This window comes from Phlebotomus argentipes, unplaced genomic scaffold, assembly GCF_947086385.1.
Source record: "Phlebotomus argentipes unplaced genomic scaffold, Phlebotomus argentipes genome assembly contig_6, whole genome shotgun sequence".
NCBI lineage: Eukaryota > Metazoa > Arthropoda > Insecta > Diptera > Psychodidae > Phlebotomus > Phlebotomus argentipes.
This window is the reverse complement of record NW_026776145.1, coordinates 3,506,475-3,531,918: the sequence shown is the minus strand read 5'-3', so window position 1 is coordinate 3,531,918 and position 25,444 is coordinate 3,506,475. Positions and strand designations below refer to the sequence as shown.

At 41.0% G+C, this 25,444-nt stretch overlaps 2 protein-coding genes across 2 annotated transcripts in view; one reads left to right on the top strand and one right to left on the bottom strand.

The window, feature by feature from the left end:
• LOC132257701 (extracellular serine/threonine protein CG31145) overlaps positions 1 to 21,817 on the bottom strand; it is a 44,102-nt gene extending 22,285 nt beyond the window's left edge. The window contains exons 1-5 of the mRNA XM_059754713.1: positions 21,675 to 21,817; positions 21,384 to 21,633; positions 4,727 to 5,010; positions 3,330 to 3,959; positions 2,347 to 2,571 (exon numbers count right to left, since the gene is read on the bottom strand). Coding sequence (XP_059610696.1) covers positions 2,347 to 2,571; positions 3,330 to 3,959; positions 4,727 to 5,010; positions 21,384 to 21,633; positions 21,675 to 21,817 — 1,532 coding nt within the window. The remainder of the gene's footprint in view (positions 1 to 2,346; positions 2,572 to 3,329; positions 3,960 to 4,726; positions 5,011 to 21,383; positions 21,634 to 21,674) is intronic.
• A 2,339-nt stretch (positions 21,818 to 24,156) lies between these two features.
• LOC132265599 (GILT-like protein 3) lies at positions 24,157 to 25,079 on the top strand. The gene is made up of 4 exons (XM_059766335.1): positions 24,157 to 24,251; positions 24,311 to 24,445; positions 24,510 to 24,815; positions 24,874 to 25,079. Exons 1-4 carry the CDS (start codon positions 24,195 to 24,197, stop codon positions 25,054 to 25,056), a joined length of 681 nt encoding a protein of 226 aa, XP_059622318.1. The 5' UTR covers positions 24,157 to 24,194; the 3' UTR covers positions 25,057 to 25,079.
• The last annotated feature ends 365 nt before the right edge of the window (positions 25,080 to 25,444 follow it).

Below are 25,444 nucleotides of genomic sequence, written 5' to 3'. Positions count from 1 at the left end.
GTGAAGACGATGCTTTAGATCACCTGCGACTCTTTGTCGCCAAATCACGAGTCTTATTTGTACAGCAAATTTCTAATTCTCTCTCCGTCGTCGCCCCCGGTGAAATTTTAATTTAATTCCCATTTCGCTCGAATTCACGTGAAAAGAGTGAGGAAATGTGGCATTGCTCTGATCAACCAGAAATGCTCCCTTTGGCGATTACTTCATCCAGAAAATTGCTTCTTTCTCTCTCCAAACTATGACAGGCATTAACTGTGTGACAATGTGTGTAATGCATATGATTTTCCACCGAATTTCATGCCATCATCTGCATTTCCACTCAGCTTTCCCAACTTGCCTTTTCATGTGCATTCATGGGGCAAAATGACGCACTTTCCCCATCATCTGAGTACCAACAAGTCGCAAAGTTTTACTGAGATGGAAGATGCTGTTTGATGTTTCAGCATTCCTTCAAATGGCACGTGCCATAAAACCGATTTTATTTACATAAACACACACACACACACACCAAAATTGAGAAGAAGCACCACTTGGCGGTGCTGCACAGACGAAATTCCGAAGTCGAATTGCTAAATGCGAATCTAAAGAGCACGGACTGTAATTTTGCAACAATGTTTAAAACAACCCAAAAGCTTTCGGAGAGTGATGAAGCCAATTGACAGTGCTGTTAAGTTTTACAACAACTTAATGCCTCACGAAAATATTCCAGCTTCGCCGCGAAAAGTGCTAAATTTTAATAGTCGCTCTTTAATGAGGTTAAAAGTTATTCCATGATGCTATCTCTCGGCTCCTTTCTTCTCACTCCCTGTGAACACTTGCAATACACGGCAGAATATGCTCTTGTATAATAAATCAATTAAAGTCGCACAATTGTTTACAAAACATCACACCTCGTGACTGTTAAAAGCTTCAGTCCAAGCCAATTCACATTGCTAGGATAGTGAGTAATTTTGTGTGAATGAGCGTAAAAAATTCTCGAGAGATCTTAAATGGTTTGTTTTATTGGTGAGAAAATAGCTAACTGAAAGAGCCATGACTGTGGATTTAAAATGGTACACTTGTGTACCCATGCAGTTCCCATTGAGTCGCTTTTTGAATACCAATCTAGCTCATCTCTTATCACCTTCAATCTACATGCAATTCACTGTGAGACGCAACGCAATTTTGTGAGAAATTTCTGTCATTTCAGCACATGGCTGCTCAGCATGCCATTCTAAATTATGGGGTAAAGCGTTATTATTTCATCTATATTATTCAACCTCCATCGCCGATTCTGGGTCAATGAAGAGAGGGTGAAAAATACAACTTCACTACAAACAGTAAGCAAATATATCGCTGTTTAATCCTATACGAGGCGATTAATGTGTGAAAAATAAACCTTTCCTGCAAAAATCTCCGCGAAAACTCACATTGCAAACTTCACTATGATTATCTATACTCATTTAACAAATTTCCCACTTGGATAAGCAGCAAAATTAGTGCATGCACACAAATTTCATTTCATTTATGCGCAATTAATTCATACATTAGAATGATTTCGGCTCATTCACTCCAAATTCACACTGATAATTTCCATTTCAGACACTTGCACAAGTCAATGCTTCTTGCAAAAAGAGAGATTAGCTCATGAGATTAGCCGAAGTCAGCTGAAATGTATTTGATAAGCGATAGAAACACTGATTTCATTTCTCAATTGCAGTCTCATCTCCAGAGAATTTCTCTATGTACATTTCCTCTGCACATTAAACGCTAGTTATCTTTAAGTGCTCAAATAAGCACTGAAGCTTTTCGCACTACAGCGAATTTTCACAATTTTCCCAGACAATCCACGCACTTTTTTTTACTAGGATAGACATTGTATTGAAAGTACTAATTATTTAAGTATTGCAATTTAGAAAGATTCCTCAGAATTGATTGGTAGCAATTTTAGCAATGATAGCGCAACAGGTCAAGGATAGGCCAATGTCTATCTAGAAAAGTAAATTAGCCTGCCGATAAGGCATTAAACATTGTTCAAGTTTGCGGGTGTTGAGATTATTAAGTCACTTTTTTTGCCAAACTTGAGATTTCAGTCATCTCTGGTCTTATTTAAAATACAAATAAAGTATTCATGAATAAATATTGAGAGCTGAACTGCGATGATTTACTACGAAAATAAACTATACACGCGTAACGCCTCTTTCCATGGTCGTTTCGAGCCTCATGCTTCTATCGCTCTATGTTGGCGGTGGAAAAGGGTGGAATTGATGGGGGGAAATTGTGGAAAATAGTCACGTTTGCCATCGAGGGAGAAATCTGAGGCAATTTTCTGGTGAATCTGTGGATATTTGCACGGCAGGAAATTACCTTATTGTCATATCCAGAAGATCATCCAAACACGGATTCAAGTCATCCGGCTCGGAGTTGACTATCACAGTGCCAATTTGCTTGGGCTCCACCAGAATGGCGAGCAGGTCGCTGAATTTGTCGTGCACTGGTGGCTGGGTGGGTATTTTCTGACCAGGCCCACTCGTGTCTGTGCGGCCGCGGTTGTGGCTGGTCGTTGAGGCCTCCTTAGAGCCGGAAGAGTTGCTGCAAATTGTAATAAAAGTCAGCATACCTTGTGATTGGCACATTGACGTATTTAAAGTAATGAGCAATGTTTGGCTTTCGCTGATTTTCCGACAGCTCTATTTGACTACAAATGCATGGAGCACTAATGACATACAATTAATTTACACATGTAAATAAGCGCTTTAACATATCTGTGTCAATTAACTGTGCCGTGGAATTAACACTAAATAATATCAATTAAAAATACACAAAACATGCATTTAAATGCCCAAATAGCTATTAAACTGCGACATTATGAGTTTTGCAAATAGGCAAATACGGCGCTCTAGAATTTTCAACTACACACGAGCTGGAAGACAGCCAAATTTCGACACGGGGTGGCTTTTAGTAGAGGTACTTTTGACCACACATTACCACGCAAATGGATTAATATTTCTTTTTCATGCCAAATCTATTAAGTCATTAGCCATCTGAATATTTTACGCTTTCCCAAGTTTATATCATAAACCAAAATAATAATAAAAAAAAAACATGCTAATAAAAATAGAGATTTCAGTTCAGAATTTTCTCGCTGCAATCACAGATTGAGATAAAAATAAACAAGCCCTGGAGTATTGTCTGTCTGGAAACACAGTGCGGAATATTTATGAATGAGAAAATGACGCAATGCAAGGTGTTGAGTGTGAATGGGCTGAAATAACTCTGATTTATTCTACTCAAGCCGGTCAGGCGATTGCATTTGGTGTGCGTTCGATCATTCACTGAATGAAACTCACCTTTTCTGCAGGAACTTCCTCTTGAATCCCTCAAAGACACCATTCTTGTCTTCAGACTGGACGTATTTCACTTTAGCATGAGATGGAACGATGTGACTCTTCGACACACCCAAATCCATCTGCAGATCCACCACCAAGAGCAAGGTGAAGAGCACGAGGGAGACGCCGAACCCCACGGCGAGGCGCTCCTTCAGCTTCATCGAGCGCAGCATCATGGTGAGAAGTCGGGAGGAACTATCGAGTGTGGCACTTAATTTCGCCAGAAGGGGTTTCAGTTGCGGGCAGAAGCACAAAATATCACGACAACTTCTCTTGACAGTCACTTGATCAACACTTTGGCTATTTGGCACTGGTCGCGGGCACTCATCGGACACTCTGTGTCGTCGACGAATACATCTTTCCGGCACCAACAAGTTCCACGGCTCGTGATTGAGTTGAGGCGAATTGGCGGATGAGCCCCCTTTAATACCCTCGCCCCCTGATGTGTCAGCACAATTGCAATCGCGCTCGCTGCCTTTATCGCGACGCGAGATGACAACTTGGGCGGGTGTTGAATTTGAATACGCCGATGGGGTGTCTTCGGACGGTGGACGGGCACGCTGCAAAGCCTCTTCAATTACCACCGGATGCCTGGAATGGGGAAGCAAACAGAGCGTTGTGAGAAAATTTGCTGCTGTGCAAAAAATATTCCACCCAAAAGTGCACAAAATTCAGATCTAATGGTTCATAAGGAGCTTATCAGCCGTGCAACCCATGGAGGTCATTTGCACTTCACGAGTCCCATATGTATTTACGTGGTTATCTGTCTATAGCTCAGCCTTATCTGATTGGGATGAACTTGCGAAGCAGACAGAGAGATTTGCTGAGATTTACTGCACTTGAAGAAAAGCTCTGCTGCACTTCAATCTAGGCAAGAAATTTTCAACACAGGTGCTTTATAAGTGCCAGAATGCGGGCCACAGATTGTCTTTCCCAATGTGAGATTGAAGATGAATGTCCATAATTTGATGTTGAATCGATTTTTGAGGCAGTGCAATAAATTTTCCACCTCATTCCCCAACATTTAATTAAATTAACATTACAAATGCATGCTTTTCGGATATGTTGTTCACCATGTAAGTGCAATACATTACTTTCATTGCCATGATTAACGTTCCAATAATGTGTTGAATAATCGCAACTAAATGCACACTGTTTGAAATTTATTCCCTTACAATTAGACATGAAAATTAAATTCATTCTCACCCAGTGAAATTAGAAGCAAACGACGGCATGTAGTAATATTCATGAGAGAGAATTTATGTATCTCTTACATAGTTGAGAATTATCACATTAATGCCTCGCAGTTTCTTAATAAGCTGTGCACTTAAATGCAATTTCTGATTCAATCAACTCACCTACGAGGTCCTGTACCGCCTCGATGGGCTGGAGCGTGGTCCCGAGGGGAGGGAAGTGAATTTGTCGGTTCAGTGGAGAACGCTTGGTGTCCCTGAGGACAATGCACAGTCTGATTGCTGAATTCCTGCAGCTGGGAATGTGTCTTTTTTGCACACTCGTCACTCGTTCTCGATAATGATGCAGCATTGCAGTTGTCATCAGTTACGAGCGCTGGATTCCTCGTTGCTCGCCAATGTCCCGCAGGATTCGGGCACAAGATGGCCTCACCCGGTGACCAATCACACTAATTGGTTGAGTTTACGTTGCCCGCGCAGAAGGAAGATCAAACTTTAGAATTCGCCTAGAGCACCTCGTTTACATCACTTTATCACCCAACAGAATTCATGCAAAGGGAGCAACTCACACTTAGCACGCTCGAAAATCACGGCTAAAAATGTCCTTTCGCAAGTCAAAAACTTCTTATCAAAAATTTGGGGCAAAAAATCAAAATGATAAATTAGCGAATTTCAGAGCGATAATGAATATCGATGGAAGCACTTTTGGTTAAAAGTTCATGAACTTTCTATGTACATTGTAGACAGCAAAATCACTTGAGAAATGAGATTATTGCGACAATGGTAGGTGTAGAGTCAAGGTCACACGCAAAAACACTCCAAAGGGGTTAATGTTATCCTACATGTGCAGCTCTGGCGCTATCATGAGGGTGTCCAACCCTCTCAGGTGGTGCCATGCCTGCAAAGACAGAGAGAAAGCGTTAAAATTCTTCTTGTTTCTCGGACATTCTTGCTTGCAAAGTGTTAAAGCAAATCGAAATTGACGACCTTTAGTACTTCTCCAATTATTACTACATATAATTCTTCCACTGCCAATCGATTTCCTCACGCATTAGAAAGTTCCTGACTGCATAAATCGAGAAGGAGAGAATTCTTCAAGTCAAAGTGTCAATATCGTGCTTATCTCATTATCGTTGCTGGTAGAATTGCAACACACGCTAAATTGTGATGTCTCAGCATCTGCTGGTGAAATGTGGCAAATTGCATTTCACAAAACGGAAGTAATATTGAGACGCTTCAGGGCAGATGAGGCTTATTTGCAGCGGGAAATTACGAGTCTAATTACTCACGAGAAACATGATTGACTAATTTTCTTATTCTTTCACTTTTTCGGCAACTTTGCCCGCGGTTAGAAGAGACTTTGTATAGCGATAAATGATACACATAACAAGACAAGCTTCGTATAAATACTTTCCACATTGTTGCGTTATCAAACACACAGCGTCGCGTTTTTATTGTTGTATTTATACGCACGTTTTACTTTAATACCCATTAATTTGAGATTTTTCCTTCATTTTTTTTTTGTGTTCGCATCGCAGAATCTTGCGTTACCTATATTTGGAATTGAGGGTAAGTGAAAAGAGTGTGCTATACATAGTGATGTATATAATTTTCTGAGAGAGAAGGTGATTAGGCCTAACCATAAAACGTAATATAAGCAATAACTGAAGTAGAAAATTCAAAGAAATGCTATAGTTTAAGCAGATAAGATCATGAAGGAAATTGTTAGGAGTTTTTATTCTTCGATTTCCATGGACTTCCTTACAAGACTACTTGGAGAATTGACAGAAATGGTTCCTTATTGCGCTTATTACATATTGCTCAGTCCGGCGAAATACAATTGATGACCAATGATGGGCCGAAACGAGCGTTAAGGCCTGTTTGTGTTCCCCATCCAGTGGGCCAGATAATGCTCCCGCATTTGTGGCAGCGTGTTTGACTGTATCGGGAGCACAGAAGGCAGAGAAAAAAGCATGCAGAAGTTGTGCAAAACATGAAAATGTAATTGAGTCTCTTCTGGCAGCACGTGAAAAAGTGATGAGGGTGGTGGGGCTCTTGGAAAAGCGTGCGGTACAAATTGGGTGGCAATGGTTGGGGTGTTTGCAGTGACTTCCGGTGGAGGCGCACACAAACGAGACGAGGAAAAGTTTGCTAAACAATCTGATTAGCCGGGATTACTCGACTGCTGGGGCTGCACCTGAGGGAAAAGAGCACACCACTCGCCTCAACGTCAGCCCTGCCAGTGGATTTGTGCAGACAGAGCGAGATAATCCACCCCGGCGCCCATTCCCCCGGCGCAAAACTTTGCCCACTGTTCATTTGCACATCGATCGAGCCTCCAGTGCAGAAATGCGTTCATTGCACCTCGCAACCCAATCGACCCGCAGAGTAGGTCATCGGCGCTCGCCTTTGTGTCATTAGACCATCTCACCGACTCATGCACACTTTATGGAGCAATCACTTTCCTGCATTCATGCCACTGCCGCCCGTCGTCGAGAGAGAAACTCACGCCTCAGCTTTTCATGCCATGCAGAACTCTCTCTTGCGACTATCTCGCCTGTCACATTTATCATACGAGGTGTGCGGATTGCATAATGAACCGCTTCAGCCGATCAAGATGAGGTCGAGAGGGATGATGGGTGATGAAGTTCAAGTTGACCATTCTCACACTCTCACTTGGGTGTAAAATCAATTCTTCACACAGCCAAACAATTCGAGTTTCACTCAGCGACATTGTAATTGGAGGCGGAACGTTTCCGAGTATTGGGCAGACAAAGAAACCTTTGCAACATTTTCTTTCCAGAATCATCGCACAATTTTTGCTGCTACAAAAATGAAAAGCACAGTATGTTCGAAGCAAATATCTCTAAATTGCATCTCTAATTGCCAATTCGATAAAACTTAACAGCTTTATTTCATATTCACGCATCATTTTGATAGTAACAACATAAAATTATCGTAATTGATTCTCACACTGCAACTAATAGCATAATAACATATGTGTGTAATAAGGAAGTGAAGCATTTTCTCTGTTCAAAAACAAATAAGACCTCTATTTGCACCTTACTGAGCGCCTCACTCTTGCTATCTCAAACTAATAAATTAAGTGACAAGCATCATTTGACCCACATCGCGAGAAATTAGAGCTCCTCCGTCGCGCCGATGCACAATTCTCGGGGAATTGCAATCCTCGAGATCAAAGTGAAATCTCTCTTGGTATTTCCATGTCTTTCGCGAAGCGCAAGGTTTTTACATCAACATATCCATTTCCTCGAGAGTGTGGGAAGTGAAACAATAGTCGTGTGAAGATTTCCCTCTCATTCTGTTTCAATTTCACAGAGACTCTCAAGTGCTTCTTGCACTTTTGCACACTGTTTTGCTTGAATACTGCACACTCCAGTCTGAAATACCGGAAAGGTGGCTTCTATTTGCCCAAGATGCTCCTATACTTTCATTTGTCTTACATGCGAAAGTGAGGAATTAGAGAGAGGGAAGATATGGGAAATTTCTCCATATATTCGATTTATTTGCCTGCAAATCAACGACAACTAAACACCAAGAGAAGAATACTAAATCTTATTTGGTATGAAAAATGATTTCAATTATAAAAACTCAAACAATGCATCAATCTTTTCTGTGATTCACTTGAAGACACATTAAACATCAATGATCACGTCTTCAATTAGACACTTCTTTCTATGAATTGATTTTTTTTTGCTGGCATTGCAGAGAAAGAGGCAAACAAAACCGAAGAAAGACAAGAGTTGCTAATTGAAAATACACTCTTCACTTGAATCTCTCATCTTCACTTTTCATTCAGCTCTCACAAAATTTATAGTCGCGCACAAAATGCTTCTTTAAATATTTAATTACTATGGAAATTTGTATTATCGCCCACCCATTTAAACCATTCTAACATTAGTTGGTACTTTAAGCATTAAATTCTTGCTATTGAGAGAGCTGATTGAGAGCCATTAGTTTCCCAGTTTAACAATCAGTTTTATGAGTAAATATTTTTGGCTTAATCTAACGGGTAAAATCTGATCGTTAGCTTGTTTTGGAAGGTCAATTTTGGAAGGCCCACACGCAAAAGAGCAATGCTAGCCAAAGTTGGTGGATTTTGTGGGAATTTTGTGGGTCAAAAACAGAGATGTTTCGTGCAAAGATCGACAATGATAGATCCTCATACATTTTGACCATTTCTCATGTGAGATTGCTTACGAATGCTTTTACCTTGAGGCTTCATGGAGAGATGTTCAAATATGTGCGCGAGTTTATGTTCGGTGGAAAAATCGGAAATTATTCAAACGATCGGTTTACACTTGTTACGCGCCAATCAACGAGTAAAATATACAGTCGAAGTATGCAAATAAAAAACACGAGAGTCTTAGCTTTGGTGTTATGCAAACAAATTGTAATCATTCACCTTCCTCGCCCCTGTCTCTCTCCCTAATTCCACGGTCGCCACGATGAAGATGTGCCAAAGACAAACACGGCAAGAAACCACTATTAATTGCTTATGTATCAGACGAGGGAGAAAATGCGAAATTATATAGAAAGCTTTATGCAAATACATTCAAATTTAGAGTGTATTTAATTTTTGGCTGTTTGTTATTTTCCATCAGGCGCAGGAAAAGTCTCTGATAGTATAGAAAAAAAGGTCGTAATCATTTGCAGGCCATTTTATTAAATTCTTTTGTCCTCTGAATTTTGTGTTTCTAAGCATTTCTGAGGCTAGCATGAAATCTTGATAGTGAATTACCGGCAGTAGAAGAAATTAATTATTGCCACTCTAAAGTCAGAGACGCTTTTTTTTCTCCTTGACCATGAAAAGTTGAACTGTCTTAGCAGTTTATTGCATGACAAAAACGGGAAAAGGCACATTTGGGAGGAAGTAATTTCAGGGGAAAAACCTATCCTAAAGCAATTACTAAGAAGCGATTTCACGAATACAGATATAAATCATTTAAAGTCATAACACGCATTATTGTATCAATTAATTCTCTCAATTTTCTACCAATTAATTCATGTCAAATTATATGCTTCTCGTTTTCATTCAATCGATGGAAAAAAAACACCTTTTCTAAAAATCATTATGTGATTTCTCCCAACGTACACATAGTGTAGCGCATATCACTGTAAAACAAGAAAGAAACATCATACTTTGCCAGATTCTTTGGCACGCAATACAATTAGCATACAAGGTAAAGAAATTACTGATAAATTTACCCATAATGCCGGCGAAGATGTACTCACACAAAAGACACGGAGAAATGTGCTCACTGAGGGATTATGAAATTAATTTTCATTCCTCATTAGTGGAATCGCATTCATATGTTTCTATGTGGTACATCACAACTGGCGAGGTTTTTACCACGAAAACATCACACAGTCGAAGGAAACAAGTTTCCCATGCATTCAAAAGTGACTATCACGACTCGTACACTGCCTCTCAGCAATTTGAAGCACGGAAAACTCCGTCTGATCCACTGTTTTTCTTTACGTCCACGCCTTTTTACTGCCCATCAAATCGATATAGAATATAAACATCAATTGGCAGAGAAAATAAAAATGTTCTGCAATGCCACATGAAATTGCAGAGTTCATCGAAAGTGAAAACGAAATTTAAACTTTCGATTTTTACACTGAAAATTTAAGTGTTTTCCTTGACTATCTGCACACACACGTTTCTTTTTCTAGTCAATTAAAGACAAATAGAGAGATTAGAAATCTCCACGATCCACAAGAAATCCATCAAGAGTGGTTCATGTGTTTGCCTCTTCATTCCCGTGAAATTTAAATTGCAGAGAGAAAAAATTATACTTCGATAACCTCTCAAGTCTCGAAAGTGTCCACAAACTTTCGGCTGTGCCTGTGAATGCAGAATTATGTCGTCGAATCGAAAGTATCAATAGGCAATGCAATCGCCAGCCGCCTTCTTCGTCGCCCCGCGATAGTTCAAATGAGCATCAAGCAGAGCCAAGTGTGTGGACTATGCCGAATGGTCACTCTGCAACTGGTTTTGTGTCATCTGCTATAGCGACGTTTCCATATAAATCGCGGCCCGCAAGGCAGAAAAGCGCCATCGACTCACAAAAACACTTGAAAACGCGTTTTAACCACCTTTTATTACTCCATATAATTCTCTTAATGTTTTCTTCTTGCCTGTGCCTCTTCTTTTCCAGGCAATTCAACCATTTCCATACATCTCCCAACAATTTAATTCGCTTTCAATGGAATCAACACAGCGTCGAGACGAGTTTTTTGCCTCCGCTACAATTACAGGTGCCTTTTTTCAGACACTTCGGCTACATCTTTTTCCTCACTCAACCTGTGCGATGTTTTTGATTTTGGCATTAACCGAATTCAAGGTTGTTGCTTCACTGACTGATGAACTTTAAGTGTTGTCGGTTTGCGCGTGAGGTTGAATTTTTGGAATTCCCCGTGAGTGAATGAATCGTCCTCAAAAATCCCAAAATATTAATTTGCATAGGAACCTCGTTGACAGGTTTAAGAGTGGTTAATCCCATGAAGCAACGATCATAACGGATAAGACTTGTTTGACACTTTGCGCCATTCCACGAAAACTATCTCCAATTTTACTGCTAAATTATGTATTCGTCTTAATTACTTGTTTCCTGGGTGCTTAAGAAAGCCATTTGAGGATTCTAACAAGAAGTTTTCTTTCTGTAAAAAACCAGCATTTAAAGATAAAATGAAGCAAATTTATATACAATCAATACAAATTTAGCAGCGCTCACGAGTCTCGTCAGCTCATCTACGCATCTAGATTGCTCAATCAAATGAATTTATCCTCACGAAAACGCAACTTTGAACGCTTCAATTCTCTATCGAGCTGTTAATGCATCAGTGGGCATTTGAGTCATATAAATTTTCGGAAAACATCGATTCTAAGCTCATTCCCGAATGCACTTTGTCTCTGCAGAGCTTCCAATTGCAATTGGGGAGATGTGTGGGTGGCACATTATTGAATTATGGAGCGCGAGAGTGTGTATAAAAAGAGCCACAATTGGCATGGGTCTAAAAATAAAACAACCGCGAAGCATGTGACTTGTATAAATGGATTGAGGAGCGCGAGATATACAAGACGCGGAAGTTCAATTGCTCCTCCACGAAGGGGTTTGCAACACTTCAACTACCGACCGAGATTTACTCTCAAATATCAACTCCCACCAAAACCGCACACTCAGTTTGTTATAATTAAATTACAAACTTAGCACAGAAGTTAGCCAAAATGGTCCAATTGGCCAATATCCACTTTCGGTGTCGACTATGTGCAACATAAATACACTGGGAGTGCAGATAAATTGCTGTTTGGGGGTTGAAAAATCACTGCGAGACTTTCACCCCCCGGTTTTCAGTGAAAATTGCCGACAAAGTTGGTGGGGGAGGCCGTAAATTGACATTAAATGTGTCAGACTCAGGCGCAGTGACTCATTTATTAATCCTTCCGGTCACTTGTGTCTATTGTTGGCCACTTCTCTTTTTGTCCTGAGATACTCAACAAACATGAAATTGCGTCCGACACAAAAAACAACTTTGCAAATATTTTATTGACAAACAGTGGGTTAGAGAGAGAGAATTGTTGAATTTATCTCTTGTCAGAAGCGTGGATTTCAAACGTGAGTGAGTTTATGCAGAAATTTGAGGAAAAAGCACGTGCTTGAACAATGTTTAGTACTTTAAACGCTATATAAAGACACCCAGAACGTGATGATGAGACTAAATTTGCAGTAAAGCTTCACTATTTTATAGTGCGATTCATAGTTATTTTTGTATACTTCTTCGAAATTGCCCGTGCTTTAGTGTCACTTCAATTACTTAATAGTTTGTCTTCTCCCTTTGACGATGAAAAGAGAAATGGGTGTTGAAACTGTGCGCTTTTCATTCATTTCCTAGATATTTTACGTATTTTCCAACGTGCTGAATGTTTACAGACTGTAAAAAATGTATGTGTACATGAAACTATTTTGTTATTAAACAGAAATCTCCCGATTGAAATGTTCTTCTCAACATTATATGAAAAAACCCGACATATCAGAATGTTTGTATGATAATTATACCACATATGTAAAGCCTGACCGTTCTGTTTCTCATGTGAAATTTTGTGGAATTCAGAGAATAATTCATTTCATTTGACGCAATAAAAACAACTTGAAAACTTCCTCAAAATACACGCATCAAGACACTCAAGAAACCAAAAGTACCCAGAAATCATGTTGCAATAATTACCAGTAAGTTTTTAATTGCAATTTCAATGCATTTAACCGTGAATAGAGGCGTTTCTGCGACTAATTTGTCACATTGGCTATTCCCGCTCGTACACACACACACACACACATTACTCTCCATTTGCCTCTTCGGTGATTACTTACTGTGAAAAATCGAGCGTGATTTTCCAACATTTGCTCTGCGCTTTTGCTACTTGATGCTATAAAGAATTGCATGATCAATCTTAAATACACATGGCTCTGTGGTAAAACAAGCATCAAACAGAGTACAATATGATGTATTGCGCTAAAGAGGCATGCGGAAAACCACAGAACATTCTCAGAGAGATGATCGCCGTTGAGGATATTAGCCGGCAATCAGCATTCAGCATCTCCAAATCACAAGATGGGAGAAAGAAGAAGAAAAATTGATGGAGAATCTCGGGTGGGGAGCAGAAAAAATACGCACGGGAAATGGGTCAAGGAACATTAATCACAAGAGAAAATGAATGTAAAATAATCCAGCACATGTTTTGTTCTGTTCGGACTTCTAATGGTCCCATGGAGAAAAAATCTACACACAACACAAGCACACTCAATTAGACGCGTCTCGTGCGTAGCAAATGCACCATTGATTAGCTCTATTCTCTCACATTTGCTATACAATCAAATTTATGCGCAGGAAGTTTTGAGAGTTCTGCGAAGACCATCGCTAAATACACAATCTGAAGACCGGTGAGAATAATTAGAGAGCTTCCTGGTGTAAAACGATTAGTTGGTGCGAAACATATATTTCTTTGCGATAAAATGATCACTTCATTTCGGAGTTCAGGGTAATTTTTTCCGAGGACATCACAAAAACATCTCCTAGCCGTTCATCCAACTCGTCACACAGTTCATGATCACCTCTCGTGAATGTGCAGAAGTGGAAGGCCCAGAAGAGAATTTTCCCACAATAGCCATGCCCAAGTGAACAATTATGCGCCAATTAATAATACCATTCATTTTCAAGACTATAGGAAGTGAATTAATGGCTAAATTCTTTGCCTTTTCCCTCGCAAAATTGCCGCCATTCGGCACAGTAGTTCACCCATTCAATAAGATCAAGTGCGGCATTTAGTGGAAAAGCAATAAATACCATCAGAGATTTTACACTGTGATTATATGTTCAATTAATCCGCATTGGAGTGTGTGTATCTGTGGATGAGTTAAGTAATTCATTAAGAATGGCTATAATTAAATTTATTGGGCGTTCTCTGACGGTGAACTAAAGCGAGAAGGGAAGAGAAAACTCAATCACTCATTTAAATAATATCTTATTAAATTAAATCCATTACAGATGCAAATACCAATGCAAATTTCACAAATACCTTTCCTCCACAAGAATCCATTCTAGCGACCACGCAAAGTGCAATAAATTACTGAAAGAACTGTGAATTGTGAATGCATTTGGAAATCATCATAATGCGGTATGCAGTGTGATTTGAATGATCGGTCGAAGGCTTGGTGGGATTTTTCTTCTCAAGAAAAGAATTTTGATGGCAGAATATCATTAGAATTAGGTTGGGAGTGGAAACAGATTAATGGGACAATTAACAGAGATCTGGCAGTTGAAGTTAATGTGCTCTTCTGTATATATTAAGCCAGTGTCTATGGAATCCCTCAAAGTTCTACGTTTCACAATAGATGATTCTCAGAGAATTATGACTATGCTGTGCTAATTTATTGCTTCGACGGAATTTCCTGCGTATCGTCCAATTGATTGAGATGTGAAAAGTGGAACAAGGCGTGAGATTCACCCTGTGTCAATTTGCTACAGCTAAAAAATCTCTCTGCATGATCGATCTGGCCCATCAAAGAGGCACAAACGCATTAATTTATTGCAATGTGCCAAGCAAAAAATACACAGATACTCATGTCGCACTCTTTTTCTGCTCCGCCTGCATCGGAAAGCCCGCCAAAGTGTTACGTTTTCTTGCGACAACCAGTGGAATAGTGAGTGCGTTTCACAAGTGTCCGACTACACACCATGTAAACAACTTCACCGTGACCTTCAGCTTGAGAGGAAATTCTCTCGACAATAAATTTCAGCCACATGATGATTGTCATGCTCGTGGATTAAATTTCAATCGCATCTTTTTTTGCAACACAACACGCAAATCATTGTTTGTAGGAACTTTTCTGATGAGCTCAAGATTCCCGTCATTTTCCTCTAAGTGGCTCGTGCGCTTTATGTTGCTTTTGGGAAATCCAAATAGGACGTAAAAGACAAGTTTCTTATATCTAGACATTTATCCCAGAAATGTTTTAAACTTCTTCCTCATATTTGTGCATCGTTTAAAAGCGAAATGCGCAGCTTCTCATTTAATCACCTTATCAAGATTCGTATTCATTCAATGCATTCACTCTTTGCATGAGATTCACCTGAAATTGACTGCTTTTACGGATTGTAAATGCTCAGACAATGAGAATCACTATCAATTGAAACCTCAGACATTTGTCATCCAATGAAGGTATTAATTTTAAGCCCGGCAGTCAATTTGGACCTCAATTGGGAACCATCAGAATGGTACTTATTCAGGATGATATACCACTTTTTATGGCGCACGTTTATTCACCCAGGAGTGCAGAATATCGTCTGAAACGCACGAATGAGTGTGCCAACAATTGAAGTGCAGATTACACATGAGTCGCTTCTGTGGCATTTTGTATTCTCAAACAGTCACTTCCGGAAGTTAATTCATTTTTCTCTGCCTTCCACAGTTTGTGTACTTTTGTGTTAAACTCAACACTGCAGAGTCAGAGCAGTGATTCTTTTTTTCCTTCTCTCTCCCTCGGGAACTATCTAGCCGAGTGTATCATTTTTAAACTACAATCGCGCAAATAGAAATAAATACGTGCTTTTGCGCAATTTCGGAGGCTTCAATCTGGAGATGTGAAGGCAGAATTGTGTAATCATGGGAGAAATGATTAAAGGCACACACATCAAATCGAAATCCCTCGAATATCTGTTTAGTTTTGTAGTGATTTTGAGAGAATGGCATTTTTACCAGATGCTCGTGATCGAGTGGGACGCGAACGGTCAGAAATAGTCTAGGGACGAAAGACCAACACTTTTGATCACAACACTTTTTTCAGCACTTTTTGCACGATCCTGAGACAAATAAACACTGTGCTATTTCTGTCACCTCCGCATAATCTTACATCTCCAAATTGCCCAAGCTCACTCACGACTGATCCACTAAGAGGCCAAGCGTTGTGGAATTTATCGGCAACAATCACAAATTTTTCACGCGACAACAAACGTCCACGAGTGTCGGGAAATTGATCGCACAAATCAATTCCACAAAATCGCCACGAAGGCCAGCGTGTGATAATTTTTCCTCAGTGTTGTTTAATTTGATTGTTTCTCGTTTTACTGGTTTTTTTTGTCTGTCTTTTTTGCACATTACCAGTGAAAATTGCGCACCGAATTATTTTTCCGCCACAGTGGATGAATCTGAAGAGCTAGAGTGAACCGCCTCGAGGCGATCTTCACACAGAACTGGCTGAAGTCTCACATTTCGCGTCTTGTGTGAATAGAGAGCTTCATCATACGCGATCGCGTTGTGTATAGAATTCAGTTGATCTACCTATTCTCCCACTCCCTGTCCGCGCCTCCCGCGCGCTCTCGCACGCATAACAATTGGCACGAAGATCGTAGTACGGACGCCAGATGGGGAATTAATTAGAATAAAGGCATTTAGTGCCTAAGGCTATCGAGTGATCTTCTTAATAAGTCTCGAGCACGCTCAAGACGCCCAAGAATTGGTTTATCTCATGAATTGAGAAGACTTTCGAGTGTCCACTCGAGAGTCCCACACATGAAAAATAAATACCGAGCTCATGATAAAACAATCAAGCGCGTTTTTTGGACCCGAAGATCTGTTCCCTCAAGCGGTCTCGCTTGCGTATATTCTTCACTGGACGATGAACTTGCTAATGAGAGAGTTCATTGCGATCGCATGAGAATGGCCAGGTTTGGAGAACTTTTAATGATTCTTCCAGCAGAGAAAGTTAACGTAGTGTTTCTGTGATCTTCAGAAGCTGCATCTTAAGTGATCTTGACACGTAGAAAATGTATGTTTGATTGCCTTTTGTGCCTATAAAAACGCCCACAGTTGACATGGGCAGAATATAATAAAATAATGTGCCACATCGCACGTTCCTTTTCCACTTTGGAGTGCAGCTCTTGCAGCAAAAGTCACATTTCGCACGAGCAGAAACGAAATAGATGTGCTAAATGTGAACCTGGCAAAATTTCAAGTTTCTGGAAAAACAACTCCAGACGCTGACAAAGCTGCACGTTTCAGCAGATAGAATTTCTCGATGGTGGATTTTGAATGTCACCATCAAGGTGAGGGAATTTAACACCGGTTTCTTCTGCTGCGAGCAACGAGGAAAAATAAGATGATCATTTAAAAGTTGATTAGCATATTCTTCGGCATTTTTTTCCACCGAGGCCCATCAGAAGCGCTCTAAAATGATGTCTTGTCAGAGTTTCTCTTCAATCTTATAATTTGATTATCGTACGGGATTTGTCATAAACATAAAAAAAGAAAAAGAAGTGTCTCCTATTCTATGCAAGACAGCGAAGACAGCCCATTTATCTATCAGAAAGCTACCTTTAATTGATGATTCTGAGAATCTTTTGCACCTGATTAAAATTTCAAAAGCAATTTGCGCAAGACGCAAATTCAATGACGCACTCAATTCCATAGATTTTGAGAATATTGCCACATTTTGATCGCCCAGTTGAGTTAATATTGAAGAAAGAGCGTGTCAAATTAGGTGGCTGAAAATTCATCCCACTCAGTTCAAGGTTTCCATCATTCAGGCAACACAGTTTTTTTTCTATTCCACGCGGCAATTAAAACCATTCACTGGGTGATGTGTATGGAATTAAATAAATTCTAGCCAACACTTTTTAGCACGCTCCCAAAATATTTTGCAGCTTAATCGAGGGACTTCATTTGAAAAGGCAGATGTGTGTTTTGTGGTTTTCATGCTATATGGGCAAAACATTAGATAAGCCGTTGATAAGCGTGTCGCTGCTATCGGAGCACACAGAGGCTCTACATAGAGCAGTATTTGTAGAGTAACTGGGGTGAGACGTTATAAGCGAAGATGAACTCTGCGGTCGAATCTCGAGCTTTCCGCGGAGGCGATATCCTTAAGAAATTCAACTATTCGCGCAACTTTTCCTTCCATCACCTCCACTGATCTCGATGGGAAAACATTATGCTTTATCATCCACTATGTTTAATTGTCGGCGATAGAGTGGCCAAAAAGCAGGAAGAGGTTTGTAGTGGACGGAAATATGAGTAACCAGGCCTAAGGCTGGTAATGTCAATTTCGGCAGATGATATCACGCTTTTAATTAACCCTCGATGCTATTCATGGTCATACTGACCTGAATTTTAATCATTTTGCTACTCTTATATGTCAATAAAACACATCGAGATATGCCAGCAAGGAAATTATGCTGTTTTTTACGATCAGCATTGTACTTGAAAGTCTGATTTTGCTTTATTTCTACTAATGGTAACATTTTCAGCTTCAACTTCTTGAAAAATCATCTGAAAATTATTAAATTTAGAGGAAAAGTTGCGTCCTTCTTTGCAGCCATAATAATTACAATTTACTTCGATGTTTGCACACGACAGCAAGTGTCATTTCGCGGAGGGTGACCATGTCTTCAAAGTGAATTTATAAAATGACGAATAAACAAGGGAAATCACACGTAAAATTTCACAGTAATAACAAATTAAAAATGTCTCTTTGTTTACTCAATGTGCACGTTTTTATCAACATCAGTCCCGCATTAAATTAGCCAGAAAAACAGCGTCAGACGTGAGGGTTAATATACTAAAAAATAATGCTCGTATTTTCAAGTGTATCTAACATCAGCGGAAGTGAGTCTCTGTTGTCTTAAGGAATTAATTATGACTAAACACAGTAAAGATAGCAATAAGAAGTGTATTTTTCTCTGTGTCTATAAGAAAGTGGTAGAAAATTTATTGAGCAATTGTTTCACTGGTGGAAAATTACCGAAAAGACGCTATTTTGCTGATTTGTGCTTCTTTTGCTGAGCCTATTGAACAAGTGTAAATATTCGGGTCAGAGAGAAGACAGAGAAATGCGTCATGAAATGCGAGACACTTTCGATGAAGTACAAGAAAGTTCTAAGAGGGCAGAAATCGCTGCCAAGTCGAGGAAGATCGATGAGGTCAACAGGTGCCTGACTTTCTCTGCTGCAACGTCTCAAAAGTGCACACAGAGTGTGCTCGAAAGAAGCCAGTAATTTTCAGGGAGATAAACTCCAACAAAGCACTTCTCAATGGTTTGACATTCATTCTGGGGAAGCATTTGAGATAAAGCACTGCTTATTTGTCCAGCGTTATCGTTTGCTTATCACAATTCTTGCATAAGCAGTTTCACTATGTCTCTACATTTCAATAAAATAAAAAGAATAGAAAAGAAATGCTGGAAAAGTGCCTTACTTGCTGCTTGTTTGGCGCGAAAGGCCGCTCATCGCGGGGGTTGCACAGGGTGGCGCGGGCGATGAGCAGAACTGGAGCACAAGTCTGAGTGAGACGGAGAATGTGGCCTACTTTTCCGTATCCTCTCTCTCTTGCGCTTGCACACAGTCAAACTCACGGGAAAGGACACAAAATGTGCCGCCTTGGAAGCATTCAATGTATCAGAATGTTGCACCAATAATCAATAAGAGTGACTCAGACTTTTCCCCACAGTTGGCATGCACTTTTCCACCGCAAAATGCATTTCACCGCATGAAAGTACAATTAGATGTTTTCAGATGGAGTTTCTCAGTTCATCGGAGCAATGGTGAGTGCACAGAAATCGATTCCCACAGTGACACACTGATTTTCACACACAATGTCACACTCTGAGGCAATCGGAATGATGCACGAGAGCTCGAGCTGTCCGGATAAGGCGCAATTGGAGTGCAGGAGAGCACACAAGCGCAAGATTAGCTCTCGAGCGAGGAAATCCGCGGGGCGAGTCGCATGCACGGCAAGTCGGGGTGGGTGGAGGTGCCACTCTGTCCACCCGTGACAGTTGCGACTGTGGCAAATCCGGGACTTGGTGCGTGCGTGATGGAATTCCAGCCACTCTGTGTGCTTCTTTGTCTCTTTCCGTTTCACTGGACAGCGTTTTCGCACTCAACCCTCCCGCATCACTGTCACACGGCCACCCCTTTTGCGAGGCGTGCCACTGAATCGGGCAGATAGTCTGGTGTGGTCCTCGGCCGGAATGATTAGGAGACACCCGTGTGTCAATTGCTATTTTCCGCCAGAGCTTTCCTTCGTGTTCTTTCACAGGAAAAGGCACAACACACGAAAAACAGTGTACACAAAACACAGCTGGGTGTGAGGGAGAAACAAAGTCGGGTCTCCGGATGGAAAAACAGCTACTTGAGCGCCGAAGCTCAGGCACGGACTAAAAAGAGACGCACATCGGAGGCGCACAAGAGTCTTTCGCTCCGTGTTTTGCCTCTTTGGTGGGAAAACGCTCTCGCTCTCGCACACACACTCGCTGTTACGTCAAAGACAGCTGAGTCGCCACTTTGCCGGCTACTCACGAGCCACCCAGGCCCACCCCCACCATGCGACCTCTCGATCTTGCCGCTGCTCGCCACTGAGTCAGAGAGAGAGGAACGGAGGGTCAGAGGAGAGGCGCCGAAGCACGCGTTTGCATCAGTTTTTCCTCTCACTCACACACAGCCTTGCTCAAATCCGCGAAAGGGGTTCTCAGAGCGGAGGCAAATGGTTTCGGTCTTCAAACAATTCTGTTTCAATGCCGCGTGCAGTGTGCATTCTTATTATTTGTAGAGAATTTGTCACATAGCACTCTCATAGCTTTGACATGCCTTACTTGCGTATAATGGGTGACAAATTGACAAATATTTTTTGCGATATCGTGAATCATTGACGATGCCAACACAGTGAATTTTATCACCTTCGAAGAAATCAATTGTTCAGCTTGATCATGAAATTCCTGAAATTCTTAGAGTCGAAAGGGTTGAAAGGAAGCTTCTCAAGGTACCATGTACATACAAAGTATCTAAAGCCAACAATGATTACCCTTCTGCAGTCTGCTCTGGCAGAAAGAGAGCGTCAATTGATTTACACAGTGCGCCTGAGAGAGATAAATGACCGCACTTCCATGCCACCCTGTATTCTATCCACCAACACAGCCTCACTCCACCGACGCCCGCTTAGCAGATTCGCGAGTTCAAATCCAGGTCACAGCACTTAATTATTGCACTTTTTTGTACAAATAAATCGATCAAGGGTGTTTCATTCAATTCATTCTTCGTCATCCCTTGCCAAACAATCTACCCCAAGTGCAAGCGACAAGGCAAATCTGCTGGCGTCCGAGGCAAATCGTTTAGTTAGCAGCGGGTGACTTTTACCACCGAGGCCAGTAAAAAAAATCATGCCTCCGCCTCATGGGTGGCATTCAATATTGTGCAATGTTGTCGCACAAATCAGTAATTTTGTCCACCACCCGCGATGGGCACTCACTGAGCGCAAAGAGCTATCAATGTGCACGCAGATGCGGAACAGCGCTCGGGGGAGGATCCACTTAATTGACCTCTGGGAGTCAGTTGCATGGAAAGGAGTCACGCGGAAGATTGAAGACGGCCAAGCGTGAATGAGTGGAGGAAAGTTATGTTTAGCGCGTGAAATGAGTTTTTCCACGCAGCCGCTATACTTCTCTAGAGTTGTCTCGAGTGGCGGGAGAAGTTCAGGTAGCAACTGACACGCAGCAGGGCTGTGACAACTCATTCAAGCACGTTCTGCGGGGTGACTCACGAGTCCACTGTGACTCTCTCGAGCCCTGTGGCAGGTCCCCGGGCACGCGGTAGAAAGTACCTCAGCCTGACGGCTTTCCAAGACGCTGGGACATGCGTGCCACATTGCGAGAGGCTTCGGCCGATCAAGGCGCGCTCGTCCATCGCCTAGAGGCCAGAGCAAAGGGAATGAACGTGGCCAGAAGCGCAAGAAGCTCAACGTCTGTCTTCGGGACGTGTTGGAAGAACTTGCGGCTGTTTGGCAACAAAACGGGGCCCATTCTGAGTGAGTTGTTCTTCCACTTATTTTGCATTCATTTTGCACCATTATCTCTTCATTAAACTAATTACACAAGAGTGGGTGGATTCGTCGCAAGAAGGCATTGCGGATTTTTGCTGATTTGCGAAAAAGGAAATGATTGTAAATTGGTTTGAAGAGACATTTGAGATGGATTTGCGCGGTGTGGGTTTGCATCAATAAATCAGCCCCTCTTTAAACCTCCCCCGCCATTTCTGCTACAATTTTTCTTTCCATGTAATTTAATCTTGAACCCCACTCTGTGTAATTAACGTTCAACGAGATCATCATCGAGGCGCTGTTATTGCCCGGGCGTTTTTGGATGCCACAAAGAAAGCCCCAAGAGCTCACGTTATGCGATACTTTTTCTATTAATTGAGGTATACATAGTAAAACTGCGTGGGACTTGATTTTATGTCCTCCTCCTTTGCCACCTTTTCCCACACAACATTTACGCGACTGGGAAGTTTTTCTCTAGGCCAAAAAGGTTGAGACTCTCTAAGCAATATTCTTCACTTTTGTCACCCGCTCTGGTGCGTCTCGCGCAAACTTTCCCCCCATTTTCACCCTATTAAATTGATCACTTTGAAGAGATTATCGTGGGAAAGGAGCAAAAGTGAGGGAACACTTGATGGATGGTCGGCTTTTCCTTTGAAACTTTCCACTTGGGTGGGGAAAATGGCCAAGACTTTTGGCTAAACTCAGCAAATCCCACATAAGTAATTTATTGTATCATCTTCCTGCCACCTCCCGAAATCTGTTGCTCTAATCCCCATTCGTGTTATTTTTCCCCTGGGTGAGGGGCCGGAAGTCGGAAAAAGCCTCGCTGGACACCTCCGTGCCAAGGAGACGCTTCTCTTTGGCACTCTGCCGCCACTTCGCTTCTTTATTAACCTCATGTGCTGTTTTAATAAGAAGCCACCAAGGAGACTCTTTCGCCGAGTTGATAGCCCTCATCAACGGCGCATTTCCTATAATGCCCCGCTTGAACAATGCGGCGATTGGGGGAAAACGAGGAAAAGGATTTTCCGTTTGCCATACAGTGAAAGAAGCGACAAAAGTGGAGAGCATAATAACTACTTTAGCAATAAACTTAATTAAAATCACCCTATGTATGGGACTGCTGGGGGCGAAAATCTCGTTTCCATTTCCACAATTTATTAGCCACAATGTAATTGTACGAGGGCACAATTTTCATTGACAATAAATCATTTCTCACTATCAGTCGCGTCGATCAGCGAGCGGCATATGCTTCGTGGAGAGGCGAAACTGAATTCTAGCGCCTGAATGTGTGCTGTTTGCGGTCGAAAAATGGAGGGAAAATGCCGCCATACCCAAAGCGCCACTTTCCCACTTCGGACTGCAAATGCCAGAGAAGTATAAGGATAAAATGCAATTTCCACTCCTGAAGATAATGCATGTCAATTGCCACATAAATTGAAATTATTCAGTCATGAAAACGTCCATTGGAAGCCGTGCTGCTAAAGATAGGCCAGAATGCCCCTGCGTTTGCATGGCGACGAAGTGTCCGATGAATGGGTGAATGGCATGGAAATCCAGGTGCCACTAGCACGATAGGTGCAGCAGACAGTCGAATGTCCTCTGGGCAAAGTAGGCAAGTTTTCCGCACAAATTGTCACCCTGATGAGAGTAAGGAGAGCATGGAAATTGAATTGAGTCATTAGTTTTTATTATAATATTTTTTTTCATGGAATATTGGAGGGAAAAAATTACACCCACTCATTGAATCGCTAATTAGCAACGAACGTGGGGCACATTTGAAATTAGAAAAATGAAAAGGGAATAAGAGTGATTCACAGTAATTGAAATATTTTTAATGGAATTAAGTTCTGGAAGTTAATTGATTTTGACTTTCACAAAGACTTTTTCAGTGATAAAAGTATTCATTGAGAACATTATACTTTCCGTATGTGAATTTGTATATTTTTCAGCTCATTTCTGGTGAAGTGATCTTCTTTGAACTCTGGTGATAAAGCATGCACGCTAAAAAATGAGAAATTAATCTGTAATTATTCTCAAAAAATTCCAGTCAAATTTGCCATGTGAGAAATTCCCCTTCTTTCAGTTCAAGTCATTATATTTTTTATTTAGAAACTCAATTTACATAATATGTAAAGAATTAACAGTGTAATCTGTTATCTGTAAATGTGCTTTTGAAATATTTTAATACATTTTGATTAAATGTGTTGCGCTTTTGGTCAGTCGTAGTAGAGATTTTCAATCATGAAGACTGCTTTCGTGCTGCAATTCCTTTTTCTCATTACTGTGTCATACTCACAGGTGATAAATTTCTGGTGTAGTGGGCAAATTGAGGGTTTCTAGAGTGTATTATTTTGCAGAAATTGCAATTAAGCGTCTACTATGAGGCTCTGTGCATCGACACTGTGAACTTCTTCAGAGACCAGCTGATGCCGACGTACAATGAATATTCGGACAGAATGGATTTGAAATTGATTCCCTATGGCAAAGCCGGTGTAAGTATTTGATGTGGAAATGATGCATTCTGCATAGAATAGGTCTCAATCAGTCCTTTAACAGCACTACTGGAACCAAGCGACCAGCAAGTATGAGTTCTGGTGCCAACACGGAGCTCAGGAGTGTCACTTAAACAAAATCCATGCCTGTGGTCTGTACATCTTGCCATTCAATTCAGCCATCAATTTCACCTCCTGTTTGTTGCAATACCGACGGACGGCGAGGCATCACTGTCAACCGATTCTGGGCAATAAAATTCGGAAGATGAATAGATGCATGGCAACACATGCAGATGAACTCTTGGCTAAGCATGGAAATGCAACAGCAGAAATCGGTCTGAGTTTTGTGCCGACAATTGTCCCCGAAAATGTGGGTATTTTCAGGAGTTTCTCGCTACAACACTGATTTACTGAACGGATTATTTCAGGATTCCTGCTATGCAAGACGAGACAGCTTATACAGAAACTTCAGGCAAGCTTTTCGCGATGAATATGCTGCAAAATATCAAACATATCCGGATGACACAATCCCTGACAGAGAGCAAAAGAAGAATATCGATAATTTGTGCGGACCAGAATTTCCACTTTGGATGTTTGCAAATAGGAAATGACAGCAAAAGTAAACAAGTGATTATATTATCAATTGCTCAATTGTAAGCAAAATACTACTCTTTGTGCTTTTCCCCTCCTAATGACACAGAGTAATATTCACTTCGAATAGCGAATGAGGATATTTATCTCATTCGTGGGAGATTTATTTCTCTAAGGGCACTTCTTCACTCTGAAATGCATTCACGAATACGAAATCTAATGTCTACATTATGCATTTGCCATGCAAGGCGAAGCACTGAGCTTCACGGAGTCTTGCACTTAAACTTTGGCATTGGGAAAATTTTTAAATTTATTTGAAATGTCTTTAACATAGAATAAATTTGCCGCCTAGCCTTGGTCCCATTCGATGGTATCCTCGAAGGCTGGACTTGAGTGGAGAGCTGAAAA